This window comes from Lactuca virosa, chromosome 4, assembly GCF_052849685.1.
Source record: "Lactuca virosa cultivar CGN04683 chromosome 4, Lactuca_virosa_CGN04683_v6, whole genome shotgun sequence".
Classification (NCBI taxonomy): Eukaryota; Viridiplantae; Streptophyta; class Magnoliopsida; order Asterales; family Asteraceae; genus Lactuca; species Lactuca virosa.
The window spans coordinates 421040721-421067040 of NC_136429.1; the positions used below are offsets into that span (position 1 = coordinate 421040721).

Here is a 26320-nt window from a genome sequence, read left to right on the forward strand (position 1 = left end):
TATCGACTACGTATGACTATGCATTCACCAAGCGGCCTATCCATACTAGTGGTAACCTTGGTACAGTGGTGGCATGGATAAGATTCGGTAGTTGTATGATGGTTGAGAGCTTATAGTTGGCTAATGGTTGAGAGTCGGTAGTAGTTGATGAGAAGCCAATGGTTGATATATATATATATATATATATATATATGCTCATTGCTTGACTGTATGATATGTTTATATGTTATAATCTAGAGGTTGATGGTGGAATGCCGCTAGAGATGTGAGCCTAGATACACACCGTTTATTTGGTAGAACAACACTAGCTTCGAGAGACGTTTTTTATGTATTGTATGTATGATGGAATATATGGTATATTGGGGATCTCACTAGTATTTATGCTTACATTATTAAGTTAAATGTTTTTAGGTTGTTCGAGGGAAGGGTACGACATGACTGTACATTTACATCAATGTTATACTATTATTCGGATTTTGTTAGTTTTTTGTAATCTAAGTATGTTTAAACCTTATGCATCTTGAGCCAAATGGGTGATATGTTATGTTTTTCAAGAAATGGGTTATGAATGTCAATTTGGTTTTTAATGAAAATTTTGGTCTGAAAATTTGGATGTTACAATAGTATATATATATATATATATTGTTGTTCCTTTTAACATGTTATGGGTTAAGCGATCTTAATAGTTGTTGGGCTAAAGATGAAATAGGCTTTATAGCAGGATCTATCTTGAAGTAACTTTGGAAGATGAGGACTAAAGTTTTCAAATACTTAATCTGGTGGTATCCGGCTCGTATCTACCAAAGATGAAGAAAGGAATATGCAAGTTGATTTAACACGAATGATGCAATGGGTAGTACCTAATATAATTAATGTTAACGTAGTTGGAGTGGTCTTTATTCTCCATATAATAAATTTACTCTCATTCTCTCTCAACACATATTAGGGTTTTTTTGTTCATAGAGTTGTTTTCTATGTTACTTTGTGTGTAATATAATTACGAGGTTATTCATTGTAATCTTGTGCGTTGCTCAATAGCATTTTGTTTAATCATAAACTCGGTTTAATTTAGTTTTTTGGTTTAACTCTTATTTTCTGTAAAATATTATTTTAATAAGTAAATCTTCAAGTTGTTTTTGTTATTTTAATATGGTATGAGAACAGATGATTATGGTTCATTGTTGTTGTTACACATTTTTCTTCAAAAACATTTTTTCTAAAACCCTAATTGTGTTATTTGACATGTTTTTACTTCTTAGTAACTATTATTGTTAAGATATGTATGTTTTCTTTCTAGATTCTTTAGATCGGTTAGGATTGTTTAGATTTGTTGTTATTTGAATCTTTTATTTTTTGATTTGTATGAATTTTTGTGTAGATCCGAGTTGTTGTTAACTTGTGTCTCTTTTCAAAACACTAGTTAGTCTCAGATCTACTAATAGTTCCAGAGTACTTGTTATGTTTAGGTAATTTATTATATTCGTTATTGTTTCCGCATATTCCTTATGTTATCAAATTAAATAGAGTTGTGAGCGATTCTAGCAATTATTTGTGTGTATGGTGTTGACTGATGTTGTTATTTGAAAAATAAAATTCCAATATAATTGAATATTGAAATTTTGATTTACTCTAAAGATTAAAATTCTGATATACCATGAATATTAAAATTTTGTTTATATGTTGAAGATTTGCGAAGCATTTTTGTGCATCTTTGTAAGGATTTCTCTTCCTTTATCATGTTTATGACAAAGATCTAGCATTGGTTGTAAACATATTTGTGTTCTATTTTGTGATATGTGGTTCTTATTTGTTGTACATTTATTTGTTTTGAGTTGTACACTCATTTGTTTTGAGAATTATGTGTTATAAGAGAAAATATCATATGTGTTTTTTTTTTGTTTCATTACATCGTTGATTGGTGGTAAAACTTGTCAACATGACTAACAGTGATGCATTTGCTTCGCAAAAATTTGAACCTACGGATACTAATGATCTTGCTTTACTTTCTAGTGATCTAAATATTGTTTCCATTATTAGTTTCAAATTACTAGGAACGGTTAATTACAAGTCTTGAGCTAATGCTACTGAGATGGCCCTTGGAGGTCATAATAAGCTAGGGTTTGTTTTGGGTACTTGTTCTAAGTTTGTTGCTAAATGTGACTTAATAATCTGTATCATTTTCATGGAGCATCATGGATCAAAGGAGAACTTGGAAACAAGTGTAAGCATCAAGGAACAATGGAGGACTTGGAAGCAATTTTTAGCATCAAGGATCATTGAGCACTTGAAAGCAAGTGTGGGCATTAGGTATCAACAGATCACATGGAAGAAAGTGTGATCATCAAGGATAAATGGAGAACTTAGAAGCACGTGTGAGCATCATGGATCCTATTGGAGTATTTAGAGTTAGACTGGAGCATCTGAAAGGGGAATAATGCATCATCTTATGTGTCATGAAGTAAGATACAGCATTAGTAGGAGAACGTGTCACCTATAATCAATGTGCACCACTTTGGTGCACAGTGTGCCACTCTTGTTCTTCATGAGTAGCTCTGAAGTGTTTTATATGCTGAGGAATGTAAGGATACACCATTAATGATTATGATGCACCACGTGAGTCTCATGATGTGCCACACATAATCATGGTGTGCCATTGTGTGTCTTGATTCTCCACTCAAGTTGTAAGGTGCGCTAGAGTGTTTAAGGTAATCTAAGGATGCTCGAAAGTTGAAGATGCTCAAGGTGGATGCCCCAAATGGTATGATGTTTCATCTTGATGGAGGATTTGTCATGGTGATTCTTGATGCACCATGGTGGCTCATGATGCTCCATCATGTCGGTAGATGATGCTCATGTAATGTCTCATAAAGATAAAAATTCTAGAATCAACTACATGGAAGATTGTGATTGATTGACACTTTCATGGGACTATGGATTGGTGGGCTTGTCCCATTAGGGTTTTAGGTCTACTCTGTAGTCTATGATAAGGGATGATGCTAGTAATCTTTGTTTTGAGAACTCGTAAATAAGAATACTCCCCTCCTGTCTGTGGAATTGGTCACCTTGACGAACCACGTAAATATTATGAATTGTGTGTGTGGTTTCGTATATCATCTTCTTTACTTCCTAACACATTCTAATACAAGTAGTAGGTCCCAACTTCAGGACCGTGTTGATGTTGTTGTTCAGTCTTGGTTGCATGCTTTGGTTTCTGAAAGCATTTATCCTAGTCTTGTTATTTCTAAGTCATCTATAGAAGTTTGGAATCAAATTGAAAGAAACTTATGGAAATCTGGATGGATCTGTTTTTTCATCATCTACAGAAAGATTAAATCATGTACTCAATGTACTAGCACTTTATTTGATTAGATTGTTAAACTGAGTGCCATGTGAAAGAATTTGATTTTCTATCAAAGTTACAACCAATCACATGTTCTGCTTCAAAGAAACTTTCTGAAAATTCTGGACACATTAAGTTGATGCAATTTTAATAGATCTTGATGCCTCATTTTCTCAAGTAAAAAGGTAATATTTTGTTGCGAGAACATCTTCCAAGTGTTAAAATAGCTTTCTCTATTTGTTCTAGGGAAGAGTCTGATAAAAACAGTTCTTCGTCTAATAGCTTTTTTGAAAAAGTTTCTTCTGTTGGTTTTTTTTGCTAAGGGTTTTGATGTTACCAAAGAGAAATATAATAATCACAGTAATACATTTTTTTTTGTAAAAACTATGGTTTGAAAGGTTATACTATTGAGAGATATTTTGAATTTACTAGTTATCCGAAAGATAATAAAACTAAGTTTTAAAAATGTAACTTTTTTTATGGTAAGCAGTCACAAGCTGATTTAAGAAATAGTTTACCGACTAATGAATCTTCAAGTGGTTCTTTTCCTTTTACATCTAATCAAATTACGAAGATTTTGTATCTCATTAGTGAAACCAACAAAGAAAGAGAAGTTGTTTCCAATGTGGCATGTTTTTCTTGTAAAGCATTTCTTAAAAGTTCAAAGTAGGTTATTGATTCAGAGGCAAACCACCATATGACAAGCATTGACTTAGGGTTACAAAATATAGTTGATGTTTTTTACTTAAATCTACATATGGATCATCCTAATGGCTCATCTACATTTATAACTAAAATTGTTAACCTTTTTTTTTCGTCTAATTCATTAGTGTTGTTTGATGTGCTTGTTATCCCTAAATTTAATGTAAACATTTTATATGTGCATAAAGTGGCTAAAGATAAAGAACTATTTGTCTCTTTTGATGAAACTGAATACTGCTTTCATGATTTAAAAGCAAACGTATTTGTGGGGATTGGTAGTCAAAGTGGTGGTTTGTATTATGTGGATAAAGGTAGTGGTTGTGCTTTTAAAATCAATAACACTATTTTTCCTAGTTGTTGTGTGTCTAAATCTACTAGGTACAATAGGTTAGGTTATCCTTTTGATCCTGTTTTAGAGATCTTAAAACTTGATTTAGGTACATGTGTATGGGAAAACAAATAGAGATCCATCTCTTTTTAGTGAACATAAAATTTTATCATTGGGTGATACGATTCATGTTGATGTGTAAGGTCCCTATTTAATACCAACTATTGAGGGTTTTAAATTCTTCTTGACCATGGTTGATGATTTTAAAAGATCCTCTTGGGTGATCTTACTTAAAAGTAAAACTAAAGTGTTTAAAAACTTAAAAATGTTTTATAGTTTACTTTTAAATCAGTTTGGCAAACATATCAAAGTTTTTAGATCAAACAATGGAACTGAATTTCTTAATAGTAATGTTGAACGTTTTTTTAAAAGAAAAAGGTATAATTTATCAAACCACTTGAATTTATACTTCTCAGCAAAATGGCATCGCTGAAAGTAAACATAGGCATTTATTAAATGTTTTAAGATTATTGTTATTTCAAAGTGGAGTTCCTCTAAAATTTTGGGGTGATGTGGTTCTTACAACTATTTATCTGATCAACCACACACCTTCTTTTATTTTAATAAGACGAACTCCATTTGAAATGATTTATGGTAAATCACATTCTTTAAAATATTTACGTTTTTTTGGAAGTCTTTACTTTGCTATAAAACATAATTTACATGATAAGCTTGAATCAAGAGTTAAAAAAATAGTTTTCATTGGATATTCTAACTTTAAAAGGGTTACAAAGTTTTGAGTTTGAAAAATATACTATTTTTTCTTTTGGTGATATGAAGTTCAATGAGCACATTTTACCTTTAAAATGTATACTGATGCTTGTAGTAGAAAGTTGTTGTTTGATAGAAACCATTTAATTTTTTTGATGATGTTGTCCCTTTGTTTCTTGATGAAGAAAGCTCTCTTATAACTAATAGAAATAATCCTCTTTTAAGTAATACATATGTTCCTTATAGAAATTATGTCATCGGAAGGTAGTAGTCACAAGATAGCAACTTTATTGAATGTTAACAAGTATAATGTTAATGGCTTGAAACAAGATTCACTTTATGATTTAGATTTATCTGTTGAGAATCTAGATTACTTACATTCGTAGGGATGACATGTTGATCAGAATAATTATGAATTTGAAAACAATAGAGTTGTGGGAACATAGTATGTTGAGTATCTTCTTTGAATGTTGGTGCTAGTAGTTATCTAGGTAGTGGTAGGAGGTCTACTCGTGTGTCTAAGGTTCCTAGTAAACTATATGATTGCATTTTAGAAGGGGAATATAAATACGGAATTGAAAAAGTAGTTAATCATTCAATTCTTCAATTTGATGTTCGTAGTTTTGTGACTAACCTAAATAAAAATGTTGAACCTGGACATTTTCATGAAGCTTGTAATGACCCTAACTGTGTTGATGCCATGAATGAAGAAATCACATCCCTTTACAGAAACCAAACTTAGTCCATTACTGATCTCCATGCTAATAGAAAACCTATGGTTTATAAGTGGGTCTTCAAAATTAAATATAAGTCCAATGGGGATGTTAAGTATTTATAAGGTTAGGTTGGTTGCAAAGGGTTATTCTCAAAAAGATGGCTATAATGATGATGAGACTTTTTCTCCTATTGTAAAATTTGTTACTTTTAGATGCCTTCTTACACTTTCTATTAGTAGTGAACTAGTGATTGAATTTTATATAAACTTGACATTGATAATGCTTTCTTGTATTGTGAATTTGAAGAGGATGTATATATTTCCTTACCTCTTAGGTACTTTTCTAAAACTGATACTAAAGTTTGTAAGTTAGATAAATCTTTATATGGGCTTAAACACGCTCCCAGAAAATGGAATGAAAAATTAAACTCCTTTTAACTAAATATCGTTTTTATCAAAGTAAAAGTGATTACTCGTTGTTTACTTTGACAAAACCATGATGTTTTGTTGCACTTTCAGTTTATGTTGATGATATAATTTTGACGGGTAATCTAGTTTCAGAAGTTGAAAAGGTAAAATCATTTTTTAAAAACAAAATTTAGAATTTAAGATTTAGGTTTATTGAAATTTTTATTGGGAATCAAAATTGTTAGAATTCTTTATGGTATTTGTTTGAGCCAATGAACGTATACATTAGAACTACATGAGTATGGATTACTAGGATGTATACCTATGAATACACCTTGAGATTTGTAAAATGAATTTAATAATAAGGGTGTTGATGAAAAGGATGAATATTGGTAAAGTTTATTGGATACCATTAGTTGGTTGGTAAGTTGATTTATCTTACCAACACGTGACCAGATATTTCATTTTCAATTGAAACCTTGAGTCAATTTATGCACTCTCGTAGAAAATCACATTTGAAACTTGATATTAGAGTTCTTAGATATCTAAAAATTAATACAGGTAAAGGTGTTATAGTTAGAAAGTCAAATAATTTGAATTTGATTTCTCATGTTGATGTTGACTGGGGAAGGAGTTTAAGTACACGTAGATATGTTACAAGTTTTTGTGCATTTCTAAGAGAATCCTTAATCTCTTGGAAAAGCAAAAAACAAGCAATAGTGTCTTGTTCTTCTAATGAAGCAGAATATATGGAATTGGCATCAGTTACATGTGATATGGGTCATAAAACTTTTAAGAGATTTGGATATTAAAATTCAGCTTCTAATTGATATTTGGCGTGATAATAATTCAACAATTCAAATAAGTCTAAATCATGTTTTTCATGAAAGAACCAAGCACATCGAAATTGATGTTCACTTGGTTAGGGGAAAAGTTTTGGATGAGATTGTTAAGGTAAATAAAATTGCATCGAAAGAATAGCTTGCAAATGTCTTTATAAAGTCCTTAATTGGGCTACAGCATGCTTACTTGTCTCGAAACTTGAAAATGTTAGATCCATTTCAAAATTGAGACTGTAGGGGACTATTAAAGCTAATGATTTAAAGTTAAGCATTCTCAACTGCAATTGTACTTTAAATGTTTTTTATATAGTGTGCATACATTTTTCAATGGTTATTAACATGTTATGGGTCAAGCTATCTTAATGGACTAAATAGAAGTTGCTTGTTGGGCTAAAGATGAAGTGGACTTTACAGTAGGATCTATCTTGAATTAACTTTGGAATAGGATGACTAAAGTTGAAAAATACTTAATATGATGGACTGTGGCTCGTATATGCTAAAGATGAAGAAAGGAACACGCATGTTAATTAACGTGAATGAAGCAATAGGTATTACCCGTTGTATTTAATGTTCACATAGCTAGAGCGTTGTTCATTCTTCACACAACACATTTGCTTTCATTCTCTCTCAACACGCATTAGGGTTTTTCAGTTCATAGAGTTGGTTTTTACGTTACGTTGTGTATTGTATAATCATTAGGTTATTCTTTGTAATATTATTCTTTTCTAAGTAGTGTTGTGTTTGATCATAAACTCGATTTTGTTTTATTTTTGGTTCAACTCTTATTTTTTGTAAAATATTGTTTTAATAACTAAATCTTCAAGTTGTTTTTTGTTAAAGTTAATTAGACGAATGGTCCCTATGGTTTGGAGTAGTCTGCGCGCTTGGTCCCTAACTTTTTTTAAACTCGGACCGGTCCCTATAGTCTGGTTTATTTTGTGTTTAGTCCATATCATACCTAAAATGACTACTATACCCTTACTTGTTTCTTTTTTGAATTAATAATATTTTTAATAATAGTTTATAATTTTATTTAATATAGTGGCTCCACTCATAATCTTCATTGTTTGCTTTTCTCCTCTCGTTCTCATCTTCTTCCCACATGAATGATTATTATAACCTCATCACTGTTAAAATTCTCAATCATTTTCTACCGTAATCGTCAAGAAAATATCTCCACTCACCGCCAATAAATAATCGCAACATCCATGGTCCAGACCCGAACCCGAATCATCGCTCCAACCACCAACCCTCCCCATACCTTATGATGAATCAAAGAATCGAGTATTGAATTAATCAGAGTATGAATTCAGGTGAGAATGCGAGATTGAACACCGGATGTAAATATGATCTTGTTTCAGCTCTATTACGCTTTCGAATGTTTACAGAGTACAATAGACAGGTCTGTAAAAACTCTTATCTAACTCTAGTAAATAACCCTATTTATAGGGAACCGAAAGCGTACAAAAAATATACTAAGGCCTAGACACTTAAGCTTCGAATAAAAGCGCCCTAGTAAAATACATTACAAAACATTCGAAGAGTTCAAAATACATTTCGACTAATTACAACAATTCGACCCTTACAATCTCCCCCTTTGTAATCATAGTCGAAGTACTCAATTAGTAAGAAGCTGGATGGCATACAACATCACTCTTCGAATCTCCGTGTACCAGGAGATAATCTTCTTCAGCTCTTTCTTATCTCCTTCATTGTTCTTCTTACAGTGATTCATACGAACAATTAAGTTCGTATATTGAGAAGTTGAATACCTTTCCACTTCGCATGCCTGGAACAAAAATCGTTTTGCTTTACCAGCCTTGTCTTTTCCTGCGAAGACCATTCCAAAAGGCTTCAGGAAAATTTCACCATCAGCATACTTCTTCAATTCTGCCTGAGTCTTCGTAGGAGCCATCGGAACTTTAATTTCCATACCTTTAGCCGTAGCTAACTCCACATCTGTAAGAGCCAAGCACTCATAGTAATTTTCGATGAAAATATTGATGTGAGCAACCCCAAGCTTGAATTCATCAGGTTCTGTGTTTTGAAGGTATGAAAATGATTTGTCTTTTAAAATTAATGCAACTTGTATAAGATAATACAAGTTCATCAATGGAAAATCTGCAACAGTAAACTCACAAATATTTCCATTTGCCCTGGCAACCACATACTTGAAATTTTGGACTGTGTTTTTGAATACCACATCCTTTTTCATACTGATCACTTTCTTGATTTTAATCAATGACCACACTTCCTCAGGGGCTTTTGCAAGAACAGCATGAAAACGAATTTTCATGTATGTACCTTCATCCTTTCCTTTAAAATTTCCTTCTGCTTTGAACTGAGGCATGATGAACATCATTTCGTTTATTGGAAAATCCAGCTGGCTTGCATCAGTATTCGTGACCAAATAACTTTGTTTTGGTTTCTTCTCAAATGAATACATGTGATTATATGCTACCTTGGCCTCAATTGTTTCGTAATTGTAGTGTTTGGAAGGATCACCTTTATCCATTCCCTTCGGATCACTAGCACGCTGAGCCATAATACTTTGAATCAACCTCAGTTTTTCAATTTCAGCTTCTGCTGCAGCCTTCTTTTCTTCTTTTGACAATTCCACTACAATCGATTTCCCTTTATCTTTCAAAGTTGGATTGTCAATTGCCTCTTTTGGTTTCGAACCACTCTCACCAGTCTCCATAGATTTACCAATTACAATTCCTTTCGAAATAGGTCTTGTAATAGGTAGCATTGTAATGACTGTTGAAGTAACCATCCCAGCAGAAACTATAACTGGCTTTGTTGTTGGGATCTTCGAAGAAAAAACTTTTCCTACAACTTTCGCATCTTCACCACTAGTCTTCGACTCTCCAGTTTTTCTTTCTCCCCCTTGCACCCCTGTGAAAACAGGTGGGGCATATATGGTTGGAAGAAGGCTTGATATGCGAAAGAGAGGAGCAAGTTGCTTGTTGAGAATGGCTTCGAATTGGATAAACTTTTGTGATAAAAATTCAGGAGTAATCAGGGAAGAAGAAACCGGCCTTTCTGAAATTTCTTTTAACTCCTTAAGCAAAGTAATCACTTCCTCAAAGTTTGCACTTTTGGATGTTGAAAGTTGAGTAAGTTGAGGACTCAACCTTTCATACAATTTGACAAATTTGGTGACAGCGTCACAAATTATATCAACCTTTTGATTCAAGGATGCATAATCTTGTTGAACAGAAGCAACTTCTTTTTTCATGTCTTCACGAAGTTCACGAATTTGCAAATTAACATCCTCCCTTACTTTCTTCACTTCCTGAACAAAAAGAACATGCCTTTCCTTTGTGACATTCTTCAACTCTTTCACATCACTTGTAAACTTTGAATTTTGAGAATTGATCCGAAGTTCATTATTTTGATCATTATGATCAACTTTCTCCAAAATTCTTGATTCAGAGTCAGTAAGCATTCCAGATACTTTGCTCACAACTCTGGCTTCGAACATCTTCAACATAGTATCAACCTATAAACTTGAAATAGATGAGCCACCCCCCAAATCAGCTTGAGATTGAATTATCGAATTCACCTTCTGATTCGGAATTTTAAATTGCTTCATGGTCATTAGCATATGATCTGGAAACTGCTCTTCTTCATCATGAAATTCCAATTCCTCAAACGTGCCTCCAAACCCCTCTGTATCAGTTTCTGTCTCCATAAAAATGGTTTCTTGAACATTCGAAGTCGGTTTGGGTGTGTCAGTGGATTGAGAAGAAAAAATAGAAGTGAATGGTTGATTGATAATGTGTTCGAATGTAGGAGAATCAGTGGTTGAAGTAGTGGGAATAATGAATGGTGGTAAAGAAACAAGACTTTCGAAGGAAACAGAAGTAGATTGACCTGGATCTTCATTCTTCGCATCTCCATCACCCATATTGACATTTGCATCCGTATCAGATACGTTTGCAGGGATGCCTGAAGTTCGTACCTCCTCAGAAACTGATTTGGCAACCGAATCTTCGGGTGGTATGACAACTGTCTGCTCAGGACGTGAACTTTCTTCGTGAGGAGTAAACTCTGGGGTTTCTGGAATTCTTTCCTCATCATCTTCTGTTGACTCAGTAGAAATCACGAGTTTTCGAGTCTTCTTCTTCTTCTTCTTGGACAAATGTTTTGCCATATCCTCAGCCCTTCGTTTCTTGGACACCGGAGAAACAGGTACTGACACTTCTCTAATTACAACACCTTGATGAGTGATTTGAGGTTTTCGAACCACTTTATGTATAGGAGACTTGCTTTTATGGGTGGACTTCATTTTTATTCTTCGAAACATACCAGTCTTCGAAGGAATAACTACATTCTCTTGTGTTTCTTCAATAATAGGCTCAATCACTTGAGTTTCAGCAACAGACACTTCAATTGTTTCATGCTTCTTCTTTGGAGATTTCGAAGATTTTAACTCGGATTCAGTCTTCTTCGTCTTCTTGGATTTCTTATCATCTCTTCCCAATAGAATGCCAGTTTCGACTGTAGAATCAATGGTCTTCAAATATGCCACCAAGACAGAATTCGAAGGATCAACTCGTTTAAGCATTGCATCAGGAATACGAGCAACTGATGGAAAAACTTCAGCACTATCTGTGACATCCTTCGGATAATGATACGATTGAAAAACGGCTCTTTCTTCATCATTGGGTACCAAAATCCCTTCCTTGTTGTAAAAGTATTGCAAAATTAAGCTCCAGTATCTGGCACACGAAATACCATGAATAGCATTCGTTCCATAATTGTGTAGAATAATCCACTTGAAGATCATAATAGATTCCAGCAACCATTGCATAAACTTCCATTCTTCCTTTATCAAGACCAACTGTTCTCCCAGTTAAACATCTTAGAAAGATTCCAAATAAGAAATTCCATAGTCGTGGAAGACCAGATTTCTTAAAATCACTGATCTTGGACAATGGAGGCTGATATCCCATCTCATTAAACATATTGACAATTTGAGGGAATGTGAAAGCAACATATGGCGGTGAATTCGGAATTTCAAGAATTTGACAAAATAGTTTCTTGGATAGCCTGACCTTTTTGTCGTTCACCAGATGAAAAGTAATCGTATCAGAAGCTTTGTTGTAAGTAGCAGTTGATCCTGCTTGAGAAAGCCAGGACATTGGAACAGAGAATGAACTGAACATCGCCTTAGACAAAACAGAGTTCTTCAAGGCAACGATTAGCATCTTTAATTCTTCCGGGTATTGAGAAACATCACCCTCCAAGTGATAGTTTGATGCTTGAATCTTCATTATTGGTAATGAAGAGGCATCTTCAGTGGTATGAGAATCAACATGAGCAGAAGTCGCCATTGTTAGGTGTTTGAAGATTTTGAAGATCAGAGAATTTGGGAATTGTTCTTTTTGATCGCATAAACTAATAATGAACCCTTGAATGCCCTTTTATATGTAACCGTGAAGTTTGAATTTGAGCGGGATAGGTATTTAATGATATCCGACGTGGCACCTTGAAAATCGGACCATTACTGCGTAAAAGTAGCCATGCGTCAAAAAGTAGTTGTCACATCGCCTTGAAAAACGGACAGAATACCATACGTCATTTATAAACAGCCTGTCTTGTTATCCCCATGATGATTGTAACCGTCAGAACCCTTCGTATGAAAGCAAGGCTCTTTCACTTTTGGGATGAAAAGCGAAGTCATATGTCAGATGTTTGAAATCATCAGCCTGAGTTGGTATTACTCAGAACCTCAAGGATTTCGTGAGTGCAGTGTTCCAAAGAATGTAGATGAGAAACAAAGATAAGAAAAATTTGGGATATTGTGATGTCAAACAATTGACACAAAAGCAAATGAAATCTCGGGCAAAGATTACTTCATTAATCATTAAGAGAAATGATCAATAGCTTGTGTGGGCTCCCGTGAATTACAATCGAATACTTGTTGATAAGTATCGAAGGGTTTCTTTTATAATGCTTCGTGGTTAGAAAAAAATTTCGTTACATATCATCCTAAACATAAGGTGAGAAATTGTAACAGAAATTACTTGTTTAACCAGTGTAGTCATTTACAAGTGTGTTTTGGAAAATTTTAAGTGACATGGATTTTCGAATGAAACTCACACGGAAATCATATTCAAGAAAAAATTTGTGTTGGATCTTGTTGGGTAACAAACATCATGGTTTTCGAATGTGTGATCAAGACCACTCATTTGAAATGAATTTGATTTGAAGTTTCGAATTTTGGTACTGAAACAAATGCTTCGTGAAAATCTGGAACATTGTTCCCCGTCAATGCCTTAAAAGTATATTGAAAATTGGGTTTCACTTTCATCACGGTCTCATGATGTCAAATCATAAACACAGATTTTTGATATGTCTAAGGCTCGATGGGTTTGATCAGAGACCTCTCGGACATATGTCTTCGTGTGTGATCGTGTAAGAACTTTATAGGTGAAAAAGATTGATGTAAGACACGAAAAGTACCTCTGTTATTTTTGGACCAAACAGTAAACTCTTAACTCATTTTGAGAAGAGTCAGGTAGCTCAGATACTAATGTGAATATAAGCCTGATTAGGAAGAAATTTTCGTATGAATAATTTCATTAAGGCTTTCGTACACACACATTGAGTCATTGGAGGCTTTTGGACAACATGCAGCAGCATGCTTCTAGGGACAACTTAACTAGTTCAAATGATGAAAAATTTATCGATTCATACGAAAAATGTACCTGGCCCTAGAACTGCAAGCATAATCCACTCTGTATCTTCATGATTATCTGCAACAAAATACTAAAAAGAAATAAGAATCAAAATATTTTTGTTGTTTTGAGTTTTCGAAAGTAAAGAGAGAACAAATGAAAATCTTTTTGGATTTTTGAATTTTCGAAAATTAAATGACAAAACAAACGAAAATCTTTTTGGATTTTTGAATTTTCGAAAATTAAATGACAAAACAAACGAAAATCTTTTTGGATTTTTGAATTTTCGAAAATTAAATGACAAAACAAACGAAAATCTTTTTGGATTTTTGAATTTTTCGAAAATGAAAATATACTGTACTTGTTGTAAAAACACGAAATTTTATCATCCTCTGATAAGTGACAAATGTACGAATTCGAAGGGGTCGAAGCGTTGACTATGAACAGTAACCTCTGAATCAACCCTTAAATTTAGTGACAAATTTACGAATTCGAAGGGGTCGAAGCGTTGACTATGAACAGTAACCTCTGAATGCTGACGGATATTGCTTTGTCTTTCATTCAGCGCCTCTGAATCATTCCTGATCATTCATCATTCTCCTTTTTCGCATGGAACAGAATTTCCATCGATCATTCCAAGTCCTTCTATTATTCTCACAAGGGATTTTTCATCTAAAGGTTTCGTGAAAATATCAGCTAACTGATCAGTTGTTTTCACGAAATGTACTTCAATATTCCCATCCTCCACGTGATCCTTGATGAAATGATAACGAAGTGCAATATGTTTAGTCTTCGAATGCTGCACAGGATTATGACAAATTCTTATTGCACTTTGAGAATCACAATATAATGGAATCTTTTTCATATTAATTGCATAATCACGCAATTGGCTTTGAATCCATATAATTTGTGAAGTGCAAGCAGCAACAGCCACATATTCTGCTTCAGCTGTTGAAATGGATACACATGTTTGCTTTTTCGATTGCCAGCTCACCAATTAGCCATCCAGAAATTGACATCCAAGTGCTTTTTCGATCAAGATTACACCCACCCAAGTCTGCATCTGAATATGCTTGTACAAAGAACCCAGTTTTCAAAGGATACCACAATCCTAACGAAATTGTTCCTTTAAGATAACGAAATATATTCTTCACAGCAGTGAGATGTGGTTCTCGTGGATTAGACTGATACCTTGAACAATTACACACAGAAAACATGATATCAGGTCTACTTGTTGTAAGATAAAGTAATGAACCAATCATGCTTCTATAAAGAGTTATGTCAACTGCAGGTTTATCTAACGAAGGTGTCAACTTTATGCCAGTTGCCATTGGAACTCGTAACTTTGTGCTATTCGTCAATCCAAACTTTTCTAGCAGATTCTTCGTATATTTTTCTTGATTAATAAAAATTCCTTCTCTGCTTTGACGAATATTCAAACCAAGAAAATTATTGATTTTTCCTATCATGCTCATTTCGAACTTACTTTTCATCAAATCTTCGAATTCTCTAGATAAAGCAGGGTCAGTTGAGCCAAAAATAATATCATCAACATAAATTTGAACAAGCATTAGTTTTCTTTCGAAATAATGTGGGATCAACAGATCCTTGTTTAAATTTAGATTGTTTCAAAAATGAAGTAAGAGTTGCATACCATGCTCGTGGTGCTTGTTTCAAACCATAAACTGCCTTATCTAAAATATAAACATGATTTGGAAATTCTTCGTTAATAAAACCTGGGGGTTGTTCCACATAAACAGTTTCTTCAAGCTCTCCATTTAAAAATGCACACTTCACGTCCATTTGATAAACATCAAAATCTTTGTGAGATGCATAAGCCAGAAATATACGAACTGCCTCGAGTCTTGCGACAGGGGAAAAAGTTTCTTCATAGTCGATTCCTTCTTGTTGTGAATATCCTTTAACAACAAGTCTGGCTTTGTTTCGAACAATATTTCCATCTTTGTCGGTTTTATTTTTATAAATCCATTTTAACCCGACAATCGAAACATTTTCAGGTTTAGGAATTAATCTCCAAACCTTGTTTCGTTCAAATTCAGACAATTCAGATTGCATTGCAACAACCCAATCAGAGTGTTCCATTGCAACCTTAACTGTTTTTGGTTCAATTTTAGAGATGAAAACATTGAACATGCAAAATTCTTGATGAGTATTCAATACCTCATTCTTTGCACGAATTTGAGCTCTTGTTAAAATACCCTCTTGTGGATTCCCAATCACTTGATTCTTCGGATGATCTCTTGTCCATTTTTCCATTGGTGGATATGCTGGATCAAATTCCAAAGGTGCATCTTCGTATATATCATCATTCTCTGAACCTGCAATCGAACAAACATCATCAAAATCATTATTATTCTCAATGTTTTCTAAATGCTCCCCGTCAACATTATGCTCCTTCTCAACATCATGCTCCCTCTCAACATCATGCTCCCCCTCAACATTAGCATTCACTTTTCCATTCTCCCCCTCGAAAGAATGCCCTTCCTCAACTAGAGTATTCGAATCCAATTGCTCCCCCTCCACTGGATTGTTTTGCATGCTTTCGCCTTTCTCTGGAGAAGTTGATGTTGAATCATCAGTAAGCTTTGTTAGTTCATAGAGATGATTATCATTTGCATTTATTTCAGCATTAACTGCATGATCTGAAATTCCAAAAATTAAATCATAATCAATATCTAAGGTTTGTGAGGATTCAGATTCATCTTGTATGTATTTCAGAATAGGATGATTTTCAAACTGCAATGTAGTTTGTTTAATGTAATAATCATCAAATGTAAGATTAAAAGTTTCTTTAACTTTTCGTGTTCTTCTGTTTAACACACGATATGCAACTGAATTATGCGAATATCCCAAGAAAATCCTTTCATCTGCTTTAGCTTGAAATTTCGTAAGATTATCCTTGAGATTCATAATGAAGCACCTGCATCCGAAAACATGAAAAAATTTGACGTTAGGTTTTCGATTGTTGAGAATTTCATATGGAGTAATGTTAAAACGACGATGAATGAAAGATCTGTTTTGAGTGAAACATGCGGTGGATACGGCTTCAGCCCAAAGGTATTGTGGAAGATTCGCATATGCCAACATAGTCCTTGCCGCTTCGCATAGAGACCTATTTCTTCGTTCAACAACACCATTTTGTTGTGGTGTGTATGGAGATGAAAAGTTATGCGAAATTCCTTTGTCCACCAAAAATGAATCAAGAACCTTGTTCTTAAATTCCGTTCCATGATCACTCTTAATTTTTCGAACAATCTTCTTCAATGTTGTTTCCATCTTTTTGATAAAGTCAATCATGATTTGTGCAACTTCGGATTTAAGCCTGAGAAAATAAACCCACGTAAATCTGGAAAAGTCATCAACAATAACTAAAATGTACCTTTTCTTGTTGAGAGTTGAAACGGTTGAAGGACCACACAAATCAATATGTAAAAGCTCCAAAGGTGCAACAATTTTCGAATCAATCGTAATTGGATGACCTTGTTTATGTTGCTTTCCAACTTCACAAGCAGCACATAAAGTATCATTGTCAAATTTAAGTACAGGTAAACCTCTTACCAAATCTTGTACAACTAGTTTATTGATGTTTCGAAAATTGAGATGAGAAAGTCTTCGATGCCATAGCCAACTTAAGTCTGTTGTTGCTTTCGAAAGAAGACATATAGCAGGTTTCCCTACTATCGGATTGATGTCCAAAGTGAACATGTCACCTTTCCTTTTGGATTTCAGTAACACTTCTTTTGTGTTGACATTCGAAATAACACATCCTTCTTCGTTAAAAAGAACTTGATTGCCAGTGCCCACAACAAGTTGGGAAACACTTATCAAGTTATGTTGTAGACCTTCAATATACGCCACACGATTCACTGTGAATTGTCCGTTCGTGATCTTCTCATATCCTTTGACTTGACATTTTTGATTGTTCCCAAACTTCACAACTCCAGCATTTTTTAGACTTCGAAAATCACGTAAATTCTCCTTCTTCCCAGTCATGTGACGAGAGCAACCACTATCGATATACCATTTATTATCATATTGCTCGTCACATAGTACCTACAATCAATGGAAAAATTTAGGCACCCAAGGCTTTTTGGGTCCTTGGAAATTAGATTTCAATTTCGAATGAAATGAAGAACTTTTAACCCAATCACAAACTTTGGTTTTGAGACTATCAATTAAGTTTACATCTTTATTTAAAGGAACCGAAACATAAGTTTTTGATGGTTTCGAATGTTCACTGACATTACCCTTCGAATTCTGAGTTTGTGAATGAACATTCTTTGCTTTTATTACTGGTTTCCAAGCTTTGACCGAAATGTTCGAATCCTTAGAAGATGAACTGCCGTTTGATGAAGTATTCACATACTTCTCATAAGCTTCGTGAATTTGCTCCTTTGAAAATGTATTCGACTGATACATTTTTCCTTTGCCTTCAAGCCAATGATCAATGTTTTTCCTTGAAGTCATTCCTTTTTCTCGTGAAATTTTCATAGTTTCTTTCTTCGTTTGATTTGGAAAATTTGGCTTTTGAGGAACAAAATCAACTTTTGGTTTTGTTATAAAATATTGAGCATATGATTTATCAACTGTTGAATTAAAATGTTGACTTTGAAGAAATTTTTGATTTGGATTTGAGTTATTTGAAAATTTTCTTTGAATATTAGTTTCTGAAACTTTCGAAAACCTTGATTGTTTATTCACTTCAGACTTTGAATGATTTGATTGAGATGAATGTTGAGGTTTTGTTGAAAAAGATGAATTTTTAGCTTTCAAAACATTTTTGGGTGATTGTGATTCAGACACCTTTTGAGACTCAACATTTTGCCAAAATATTTTCTTTCTTGCTTGTCTTTTTGAAATGTTGTTTTCCTTCGAAAATTTGTCAATTTGATCTTTGAATTCCTTGGAGTTTAGTTTGACAACTTTTTCATTTTCCTTTACAACTTGTTTTGAATTCTCTTTTTCAATTTTTGATTTTTCAACCCATTTTCTTTGTGGTTTTTGACGTTGGAACACATACGAATTCTTTGTTAAGTTGTTTTCAACTGTGCTTTGATTTGCGAAAAAACATTCATCAGTTGTTTTTGAATTATCCTCTTCAACTAACTTCTTTAATTCTGGTTTGATTTTCTCAACATTTCCAGTAGTTACGAAAACTTGATTTGGAAAAATGACATCATCTGTACACTTGAAATTTGGATAGACCATTGTATTCGTTTCAAGATAGTGTTCACCTTTTTCATTCATTACTTTTTCGAACTTTTGTGTATCACCATACACTTTATCAACCACTATTCGAGGAGTTTCTTCTTCCTTTGAAGATTTTTTTTCCTTCGAAATTTTCTCTTCATCTTCATCATCACTATCATCAGTTTGACTGTCTTTGAGATCCACGAAGTTCATATCATAAACTTTCGAAGTTGAGGGTATATCGGTTTTATTCTCAACCATCAAATCCTTAACTTTTTCTTTCCCTTTAGATGTTGATGCAACATTAACAACAGACAACTGAGAACAATCAACATCTTCAAGTTCACTAATTTCACTAATATTGTCAGAATTATCTTCAATATCAGCAAAATTAGATTGAGAATCAGATGTTGAATTCTCAGTCTTTTTCAAAATTTGAATTTGTTCAGATTTAGTCAAAGTATCATTCACTATGTTAACTAATTCATTCGCATCAAGACATTCATCAATTTTGACAATTCCATATTTATATCTATCATCAGGAACTTTGTCAAAATCAGCTATTATTTGCTCACAATCATACGAAATATTATCTACCTTAGCTCTTTCGAATGCTAGAAAAGGAAGTAATTTTCTATGTTGCTCTTTACTTATGTCACATGAATGATGTAAATCAGTTAATTTGCCATAAAGTCTTTTTGCAGAATTACAATAAATGTTTCTTTGTGCTAGCAAAAGTTTGACTTCATTCGATAAAGTATCCCTATCACATATAATATTTGTTATTTGTAATTCCAAACATTCAATTTTGCTTATTTTCAAGTCTAATCTCTTTTTGGTCTCTAATAACTCCATGGACAATTTGTTGGCCTCATTTCTAGCAGACACAACAATTGAATCAAAATAAGTAACCGTCTCATCAAAAGATATTAGTTCAGAATCATAAGCATGTGTAGGAATATTAAAAGATTCAAGAATTTTACGTACCTTTGTTGTCATTGGAGATTTGTCTGCTGTTTTGGATACGAAGCATCGTCCTTTCACTTCGAATTCCTCATCATCTGAATCCTCCTCCATTTTCTCATACATCGCTCCATGTGTTGGATTTCGCATTTCTTCATCGTCTGATCCGGATGACCAGATTTGATAAGTTCCATCTTCATCCTCATGTTCACCCTTTGCAACTAGTGACAAATTCTTGGCTTTCGCATGAACCTCCTCAAGCCTCTCTGCATAATACGCCTCATCCTTGACTTTATTCTTCCTCTCATCCTTCTTTCGAAGCATACAGTCATTCGCAAGATGATTCGCACCGTTGCAATAATGACAATCTATTCCAGCATCACCTTTCAGCTTTTTCTCAATCTTTCCTTCAGACATTTTCGAATCTTTCTTCTCAACTTTCTTTTTCTCCTCATCAGCAGTTTTACTCACAACACTTCCTTTTACCTCACCAAGTTTAGTTTTCGGATTGAACGGCTTTTTGAAAAACTTCTTAACCCGATTATTCGAGTAAAAAGCTATTGCCTCATCATCCGAATTCATGATGAATCCCTCTTCTTCCTCAGAATCACCATTTTCTGCTTCTTTCTCAGATACTTTGATACAAGTGCCATTGGACCTCCCAAATTCAGCTTCGTCTCCTCAGCAATTTCATTTACCTCAGTTTCGTGTGTCTTCAACTGATTATACAAATCATTGAGAGTTGATGTATCAAAACTTTGCTGATTCTTCACCATCATACTTACGCTTCTCCATTCTTTTCGAAGACCCATCACAAAGATGAGATTAAATTCCATTGAAGTCCTTGTAATTCCATAGCGATTACAACGATAGATTAACTCGTTCAGTCGATCATAGTAGACTTCGATTGTTTCACCTTCTTTTTGTCTGAAATCTTTCAGCTCAACCAAACATTGTTTGACTGAATTGATTTTTGTCTTCTCACTTCCTTGAAACTTATCTTTCAGATTGTTCCAGATCTCCTTTGCAGTTGTACAACTCCTAACGTAATTGTACACAACTGGAGGTAAAGCACCTCGCAGTTCCCTCATACACCTTTTCTCCAGTTTCTTCAGACGATCAGATTGATTATCAACACCAGAACTTGTGGAAGAAGATCCGATTGGTTGAACATTCACTGGAACATTGACATTTCCAGTGATACATGACCACAATTCTTCATCACGACCATTCAGATAATCCTGCATACGATCAGCCCACTGATCATAGTATTCAGGGATTAGCATTGGAATTTTAGTTGATGATCCTAACATATGAGAAAACGAGGTCATCAAATTGAGATTGAAACTCGCCATTGTTGTACGGAAGTTGATTTTGAAAATTCTTAAGAAGATTTGGAAATTTGAAAACAAACTAGTTGATTCAAATCGGAATTGAAAGAAAAACACTCGATTTAACAATTCAAATGCAGAATCAAATCACAAACTGAAATCTAGACAAGTTTTTCACGATCAAAAAGTGCGGAAACTTTTGAACCAAAAATTTGATTCAAAAACTTTTTGAATGAATGAAAATCAGATCACAGATGTGATTCCCGCTCTGATACCAATTGATGAATCAAAGAATCGAGTATTGAGTTAATCAGAATATGAATTCAGGTAAGAATGCGAGATTGAACACCAGATGTAAATATGATCTTGTTTCAGCTCTATTACACTTTCGAATGTTTACAGAGTACAATAGACAGGTCTGTAAAAACTCTTATCTAACTCTAGTAAATAACCTTATTTATAGGGAACCGAAAGCGTACAAAAAATATACTAAGGCCTAGACACTTAAGCTTCGAATAAAAGCGCCCTAGTAAAATACATTACAAAACATTCGAAGAGTTCAAAATACATTTCGACTAATTACAACAATTCGACCCTTACACCTTATTCCACCATCACACCCTTATTCCACAATCGACGCAGTCATGCACTAGGTTCTCACCGGAAGTTTAGCATTTTAGGTCCTGGGGAAGCCTGATTGAATGTTTAACTATGTTTGTATTTATTTTTTTAGTCAATTTGCATCTTGGGGTTATTTTGGTTTTTTTACTTTTGGGATTGTAACTGAGTGTTTTTTTAATAGAGGTTTGATTTAAGTTTCATGGTTGATCAGGTTTTGAACATGTTTTTTTCATATTAGATTGTAATTGGGCAACAATACTTTGATTTGTGTTCATCTATTTAAGATTTATGGATAAGTAGGTTTGATTTTTTTTTTTTTTGGTAAATGTCACTATAGCCCAATCAAGTATCATCATTTATCCGATTTGGTCACTAAAGTATTTTTTTTGCGCAATAGGTCATTAAACTTACAACTTACTTGTCTATTAAATCACTTTCGTTAATTTTTAACATATCCTCCGTTAACCACTTATTATAAAATACACAAATGGTCCCTATGATTTCAATTTCTTTCGTGGTTGGTCCCACACCAGCACAGTTCTTCACCGACATCACGAACGTTCAATTCCGGCAACCACCACCCTTCACCTCGGGCAACCCCGTTAACTATTATTCTAACATACGATCACTCACAAAAAAAATCTCAATTGATTTTAATTTTTATAAAAAAACAATTTCAGCGAGTTTCAGTTTTAAAGAATGCAATTTAAAAAAAAAAATTGTTCAGAATCAACATTGAATGAAAGTGTAACAATATCTATTTGCTAAATAAGAAATTAATTACCAACAAGATATTCGAGAGTTAATTTTTTCTTACAGAGAATGCATCAATACTCCTTACCTTCACAAACTATATACATGACATGCATATTTGAATTGGATTATCCGAATGAAATTGTTACACCATGCAACACTAAATGCACTTCACTAATTACCAACGTATACATTTTTATTTGCGGCAATAACCCCATATTAAAAACTGATCATTTTTCATGCAACTATTTCACCAAATAATATTAAATGCATATTGAAAACCTCTATGATGACCTTTTTTAGTGATCTAGCATATTTTTAGTCGATTTAAGGGATTTAAGTGGTTGAAGTTTCTACCAAATAAATATCATATTTTTACTTAAAATCGACCGCTAAACTAAACTCTAAATCAAAAATCGTGGGGGTTGCTCGAGGTGAACGTTGGTGGGTGCCGGAAGTGAACGTTGGTGGTGCAGCTGATGAACGATGCTGGTAAAGGATCAACCACAAAAGAAATTGAAACCATAGGGACCATTCTTGTAAATTATAATAACTGGTTAACGTAGAATCTGTTAAAAACTAACGAAAGTGACTTAATAAACATGTAAGTTGTAAGTTTAGTGACCTATCGAGCAAAAAAAAATACTTTAGTGACTAAATCGGATAAATGACGATAGTTGATTGGGCTATAATGACATTTACATTTTTTTGTGGTTTCTTTCAAGGCATCATGAATGTATTTTTTTTACAGACAAGATGATGATGAGTATTCTATCCATCATAGAAGCTAAAGTGCTCAAGAATGCATATTCCATTCCCACCTATCCGTGAAGATGGAGTGGTGGTTGCCGGAGATTTTTTGAAGTATTCGGAAAGGCATACGAGATGGAAGAAGAAGAAGGGTGACGGAGAAGGGAGGAGGAAGAGATGGTGGGAGTGGGCCCTAATTGTTTTATAATAATATAAATAATTATATACCAAAAAATCAGAAAAAAGAAATAGATTAGTGTAGTATAGTCATCTTATGTCTGATAGAGACTAAACACGAAGCAAAACCAAACAGCAGGGAAGTTCGAGTCAAACAAATAAGTTAGAGATTAAATGCATAGATTACCCCCAAACAATAGGGACTATTCACATAATTTACTCTTTTTGTTATTTTAATAGGTTGGAGGAAGCCGCCGGTAGTAAAGAGAAAGATATGTCATATGAAGAAGGATTAACTAGGTCGTATAGGGCAGGAAAATGAGACCAAACCATTTTATTTATATTTTTTAATAGATTAGCAGTTCAAAGATAAAAGAATATTAATAAATACAAATTAATCTTTTTACATCCATTAGATAGCCAAACCAAAACAAATCGAAAACCACCTAACCGTCCAAGTGAAAAAATAGACATGGACTATTTGTATAACTCATGCTAACAACTATATGGTCAAATGTAAACTCATACAACGAGTAGGTTGGTCAAAAATCACGTGGGTCACATTTCCGTGTTGTTACGTTGGATTCAAGAATGAAAGAACATTAAAAAGACCAAGAAAGAGAATTCTGCTTTTGAAAACTCCATGTTTTTCTGACCAATCCCATGCTCCCACCGTCCACCTACTCTTCCACCTTCACCCCACCAACACACTCAGTCTCCCCCTTCAATATATCATATCATATAGTATATATAATCACACACATATACACATGATTTAAACATCCATCACACATTCACTCGCCATTAAAGCTCCAAATCACATCCACTACCTTCATCAGAAACACGATCTTTCCACTCTAATGGCTGCTACTTCAGCTTCTTTGCAATCAATCCCTTCGTCTCTCAAGCTATTACGCACCACCGGCGTAACCACCGCCGCTGCTCCTAACCTCCTGTCGTTCAAGAACTCTACAAACTCAGTTTTCTCTCATAAACTGATTGCCACACCCACACCCACAGCGAATGCCTCCGGCAGCCGGAGATGGTTTAGTGTGAAAAGTCAAAGCAACCCATCGGATTCTTCAAGACCCAGTAAGTAAATTAAAGTTTTGAACTTTTCATGAAAAGATTTGGAAATTGTTTATGGGTTTGATTCTTTTGTGTGATTTGCAGCGAAAGTGCAAGAACTGTCTGTGTATGAGATCAACGAGAGAGATCGTGGGAGTCCTGCTTATCTCCGATTGGGTCAAAAGCCTGTGAATTCCCTCGGTGATCTTGTTCCGTTTACCAATAAAGTAATTTATCTTCTTTTATTCTAGATCTCTGAACTTTCTTTGTGTTTACAAGTTAACTACGAAAAAGGAAAAAAAAGGATCTGATCGATGTTCAAAAACTGACGGCGATTTGGTTTCTGATGCAGGTGTACAGTGCGGATCTTCAGACCAGATTGGGGATCACCGCCGGAATATGTATTCTGATCAAGAACATGCCGGAGAAGAAAGGTGACAGGTACGAGGCTATTTACAGCTTTCACTTGGGGGATTACGGACAGATAGCGGTGCAGGGTGCGTACCTAACGACGGAGGACACTTACCTTACTATTACCGGAGGCACCGGGATCTTCGCCGGAGCTTATGGTCAAGTCAAGCTTCAGCAGCTAGTGTTTCCTTTCAAGCTATTCTACACTTTTTACTTGCAGGGTTTGTCTTGTGATCTTCCATCGGAGTTGCTAGTCACCCCTGTTCCTCCTTCACCTGCGGTGGAGGCGTCGCCGGCGGCCAAAGCAGCGGAGCCTGGGGCCACAAGCACTAACTACACTGATTAAAGTAATAATGGTGATGGGTACTACTGAGAGGTACCTTAGCTTTGTTGTAGTTAGAAGAGTTTTTTAGTGAGTTGGAGACAGTGCATGTGAGTTGTTCTTTCAGCTTTATGATTTGTACTTTTGAGGGGTAAAAATAAAAATTCAGGCATTGTGATTCGAGAGTGTTGTCTATCATGGGATGAGATTTTGGCATAAGGTGATTAATAGTGAAATATTTGTTGGATTGATAGTTTCCATTTATGTTGCACACTTTCTGAAAATAGCAACTTGAGTTACTAGGTGGTGAGCATGTTGTATACTACATATTACTGGCAGTCTGGCAATAATTATTTTACTTCTGTAAAAATAATTGTATCATATAGAATTTCAGAACTTAGATGATTGAGTGATTCATAATTTTAGCACAATATTTAACAGGAAGGTATCCATCCTTGATGCAGTCATTACAAATGAGATTTTCACGATCGTTGTTGTTGATGTTGTTGTTGTTGATGTCATAGTTGTTGTTATAGTTGTTGTTGTTGATGTCATAGTTGTTGTTGTGTTATAGTCAAGTCAATGTTACTATGGTGCAAGCATATTCAATTGAATTTGTTATAATCAAGTTGCTAATTGGATATTGATTTGCCTAGGGGTGGTCAAAAATATCCGCATCCGAACATCCGATCCGAAAAATCCGAAAATTCGGATATCCGGTTTTTCGGATTCGGATACGGATATTAAAATGTGAAAATTTCGGATATTTCGGATATCTGAAATCCGAAATATATAATATAAAAAATTATTAAAAATAGTTTTAATACATTGGGTTTTTTCATTTGAAATTCAAAAAGACAAATTATTAACATTTTTACTTGGTACGCAGAGTGAGGATGGTATAAATGTTACCTTTTT

General features: G+C 34.2%; 1 protein-coding gene across 1 annotated transcript; it reads left to right on the top strand.

Moving 5' to 3' along the window:
- The first annotated feature begins 24221 nt into the window (after positions 1 to 24221).
- LOC145108983 (allene oxide cyclase, chloroplastic-like) lies at positions 24222 to 25660 on the top strand. The gene is made up of 3 exons (XM_079046076.1): positions 24222 to 24693; positions 24775 to 24896; positions 25022 to 25660. The coding sequence occupies exons 1-3, from the start codon at positions 24462 to 24464 to the stop codon at positions 25424 to 25426; spliced, it is 759 nt and encodes a 252-aa protein (XP_078902202.1). The 5' UTR covers positions 24222 to 24461; the 3' UTR covers positions 25427 to 25660.
- The last annotated feature ends 660 nt before the right edge of the window (positions 25661 to 26320 follow it).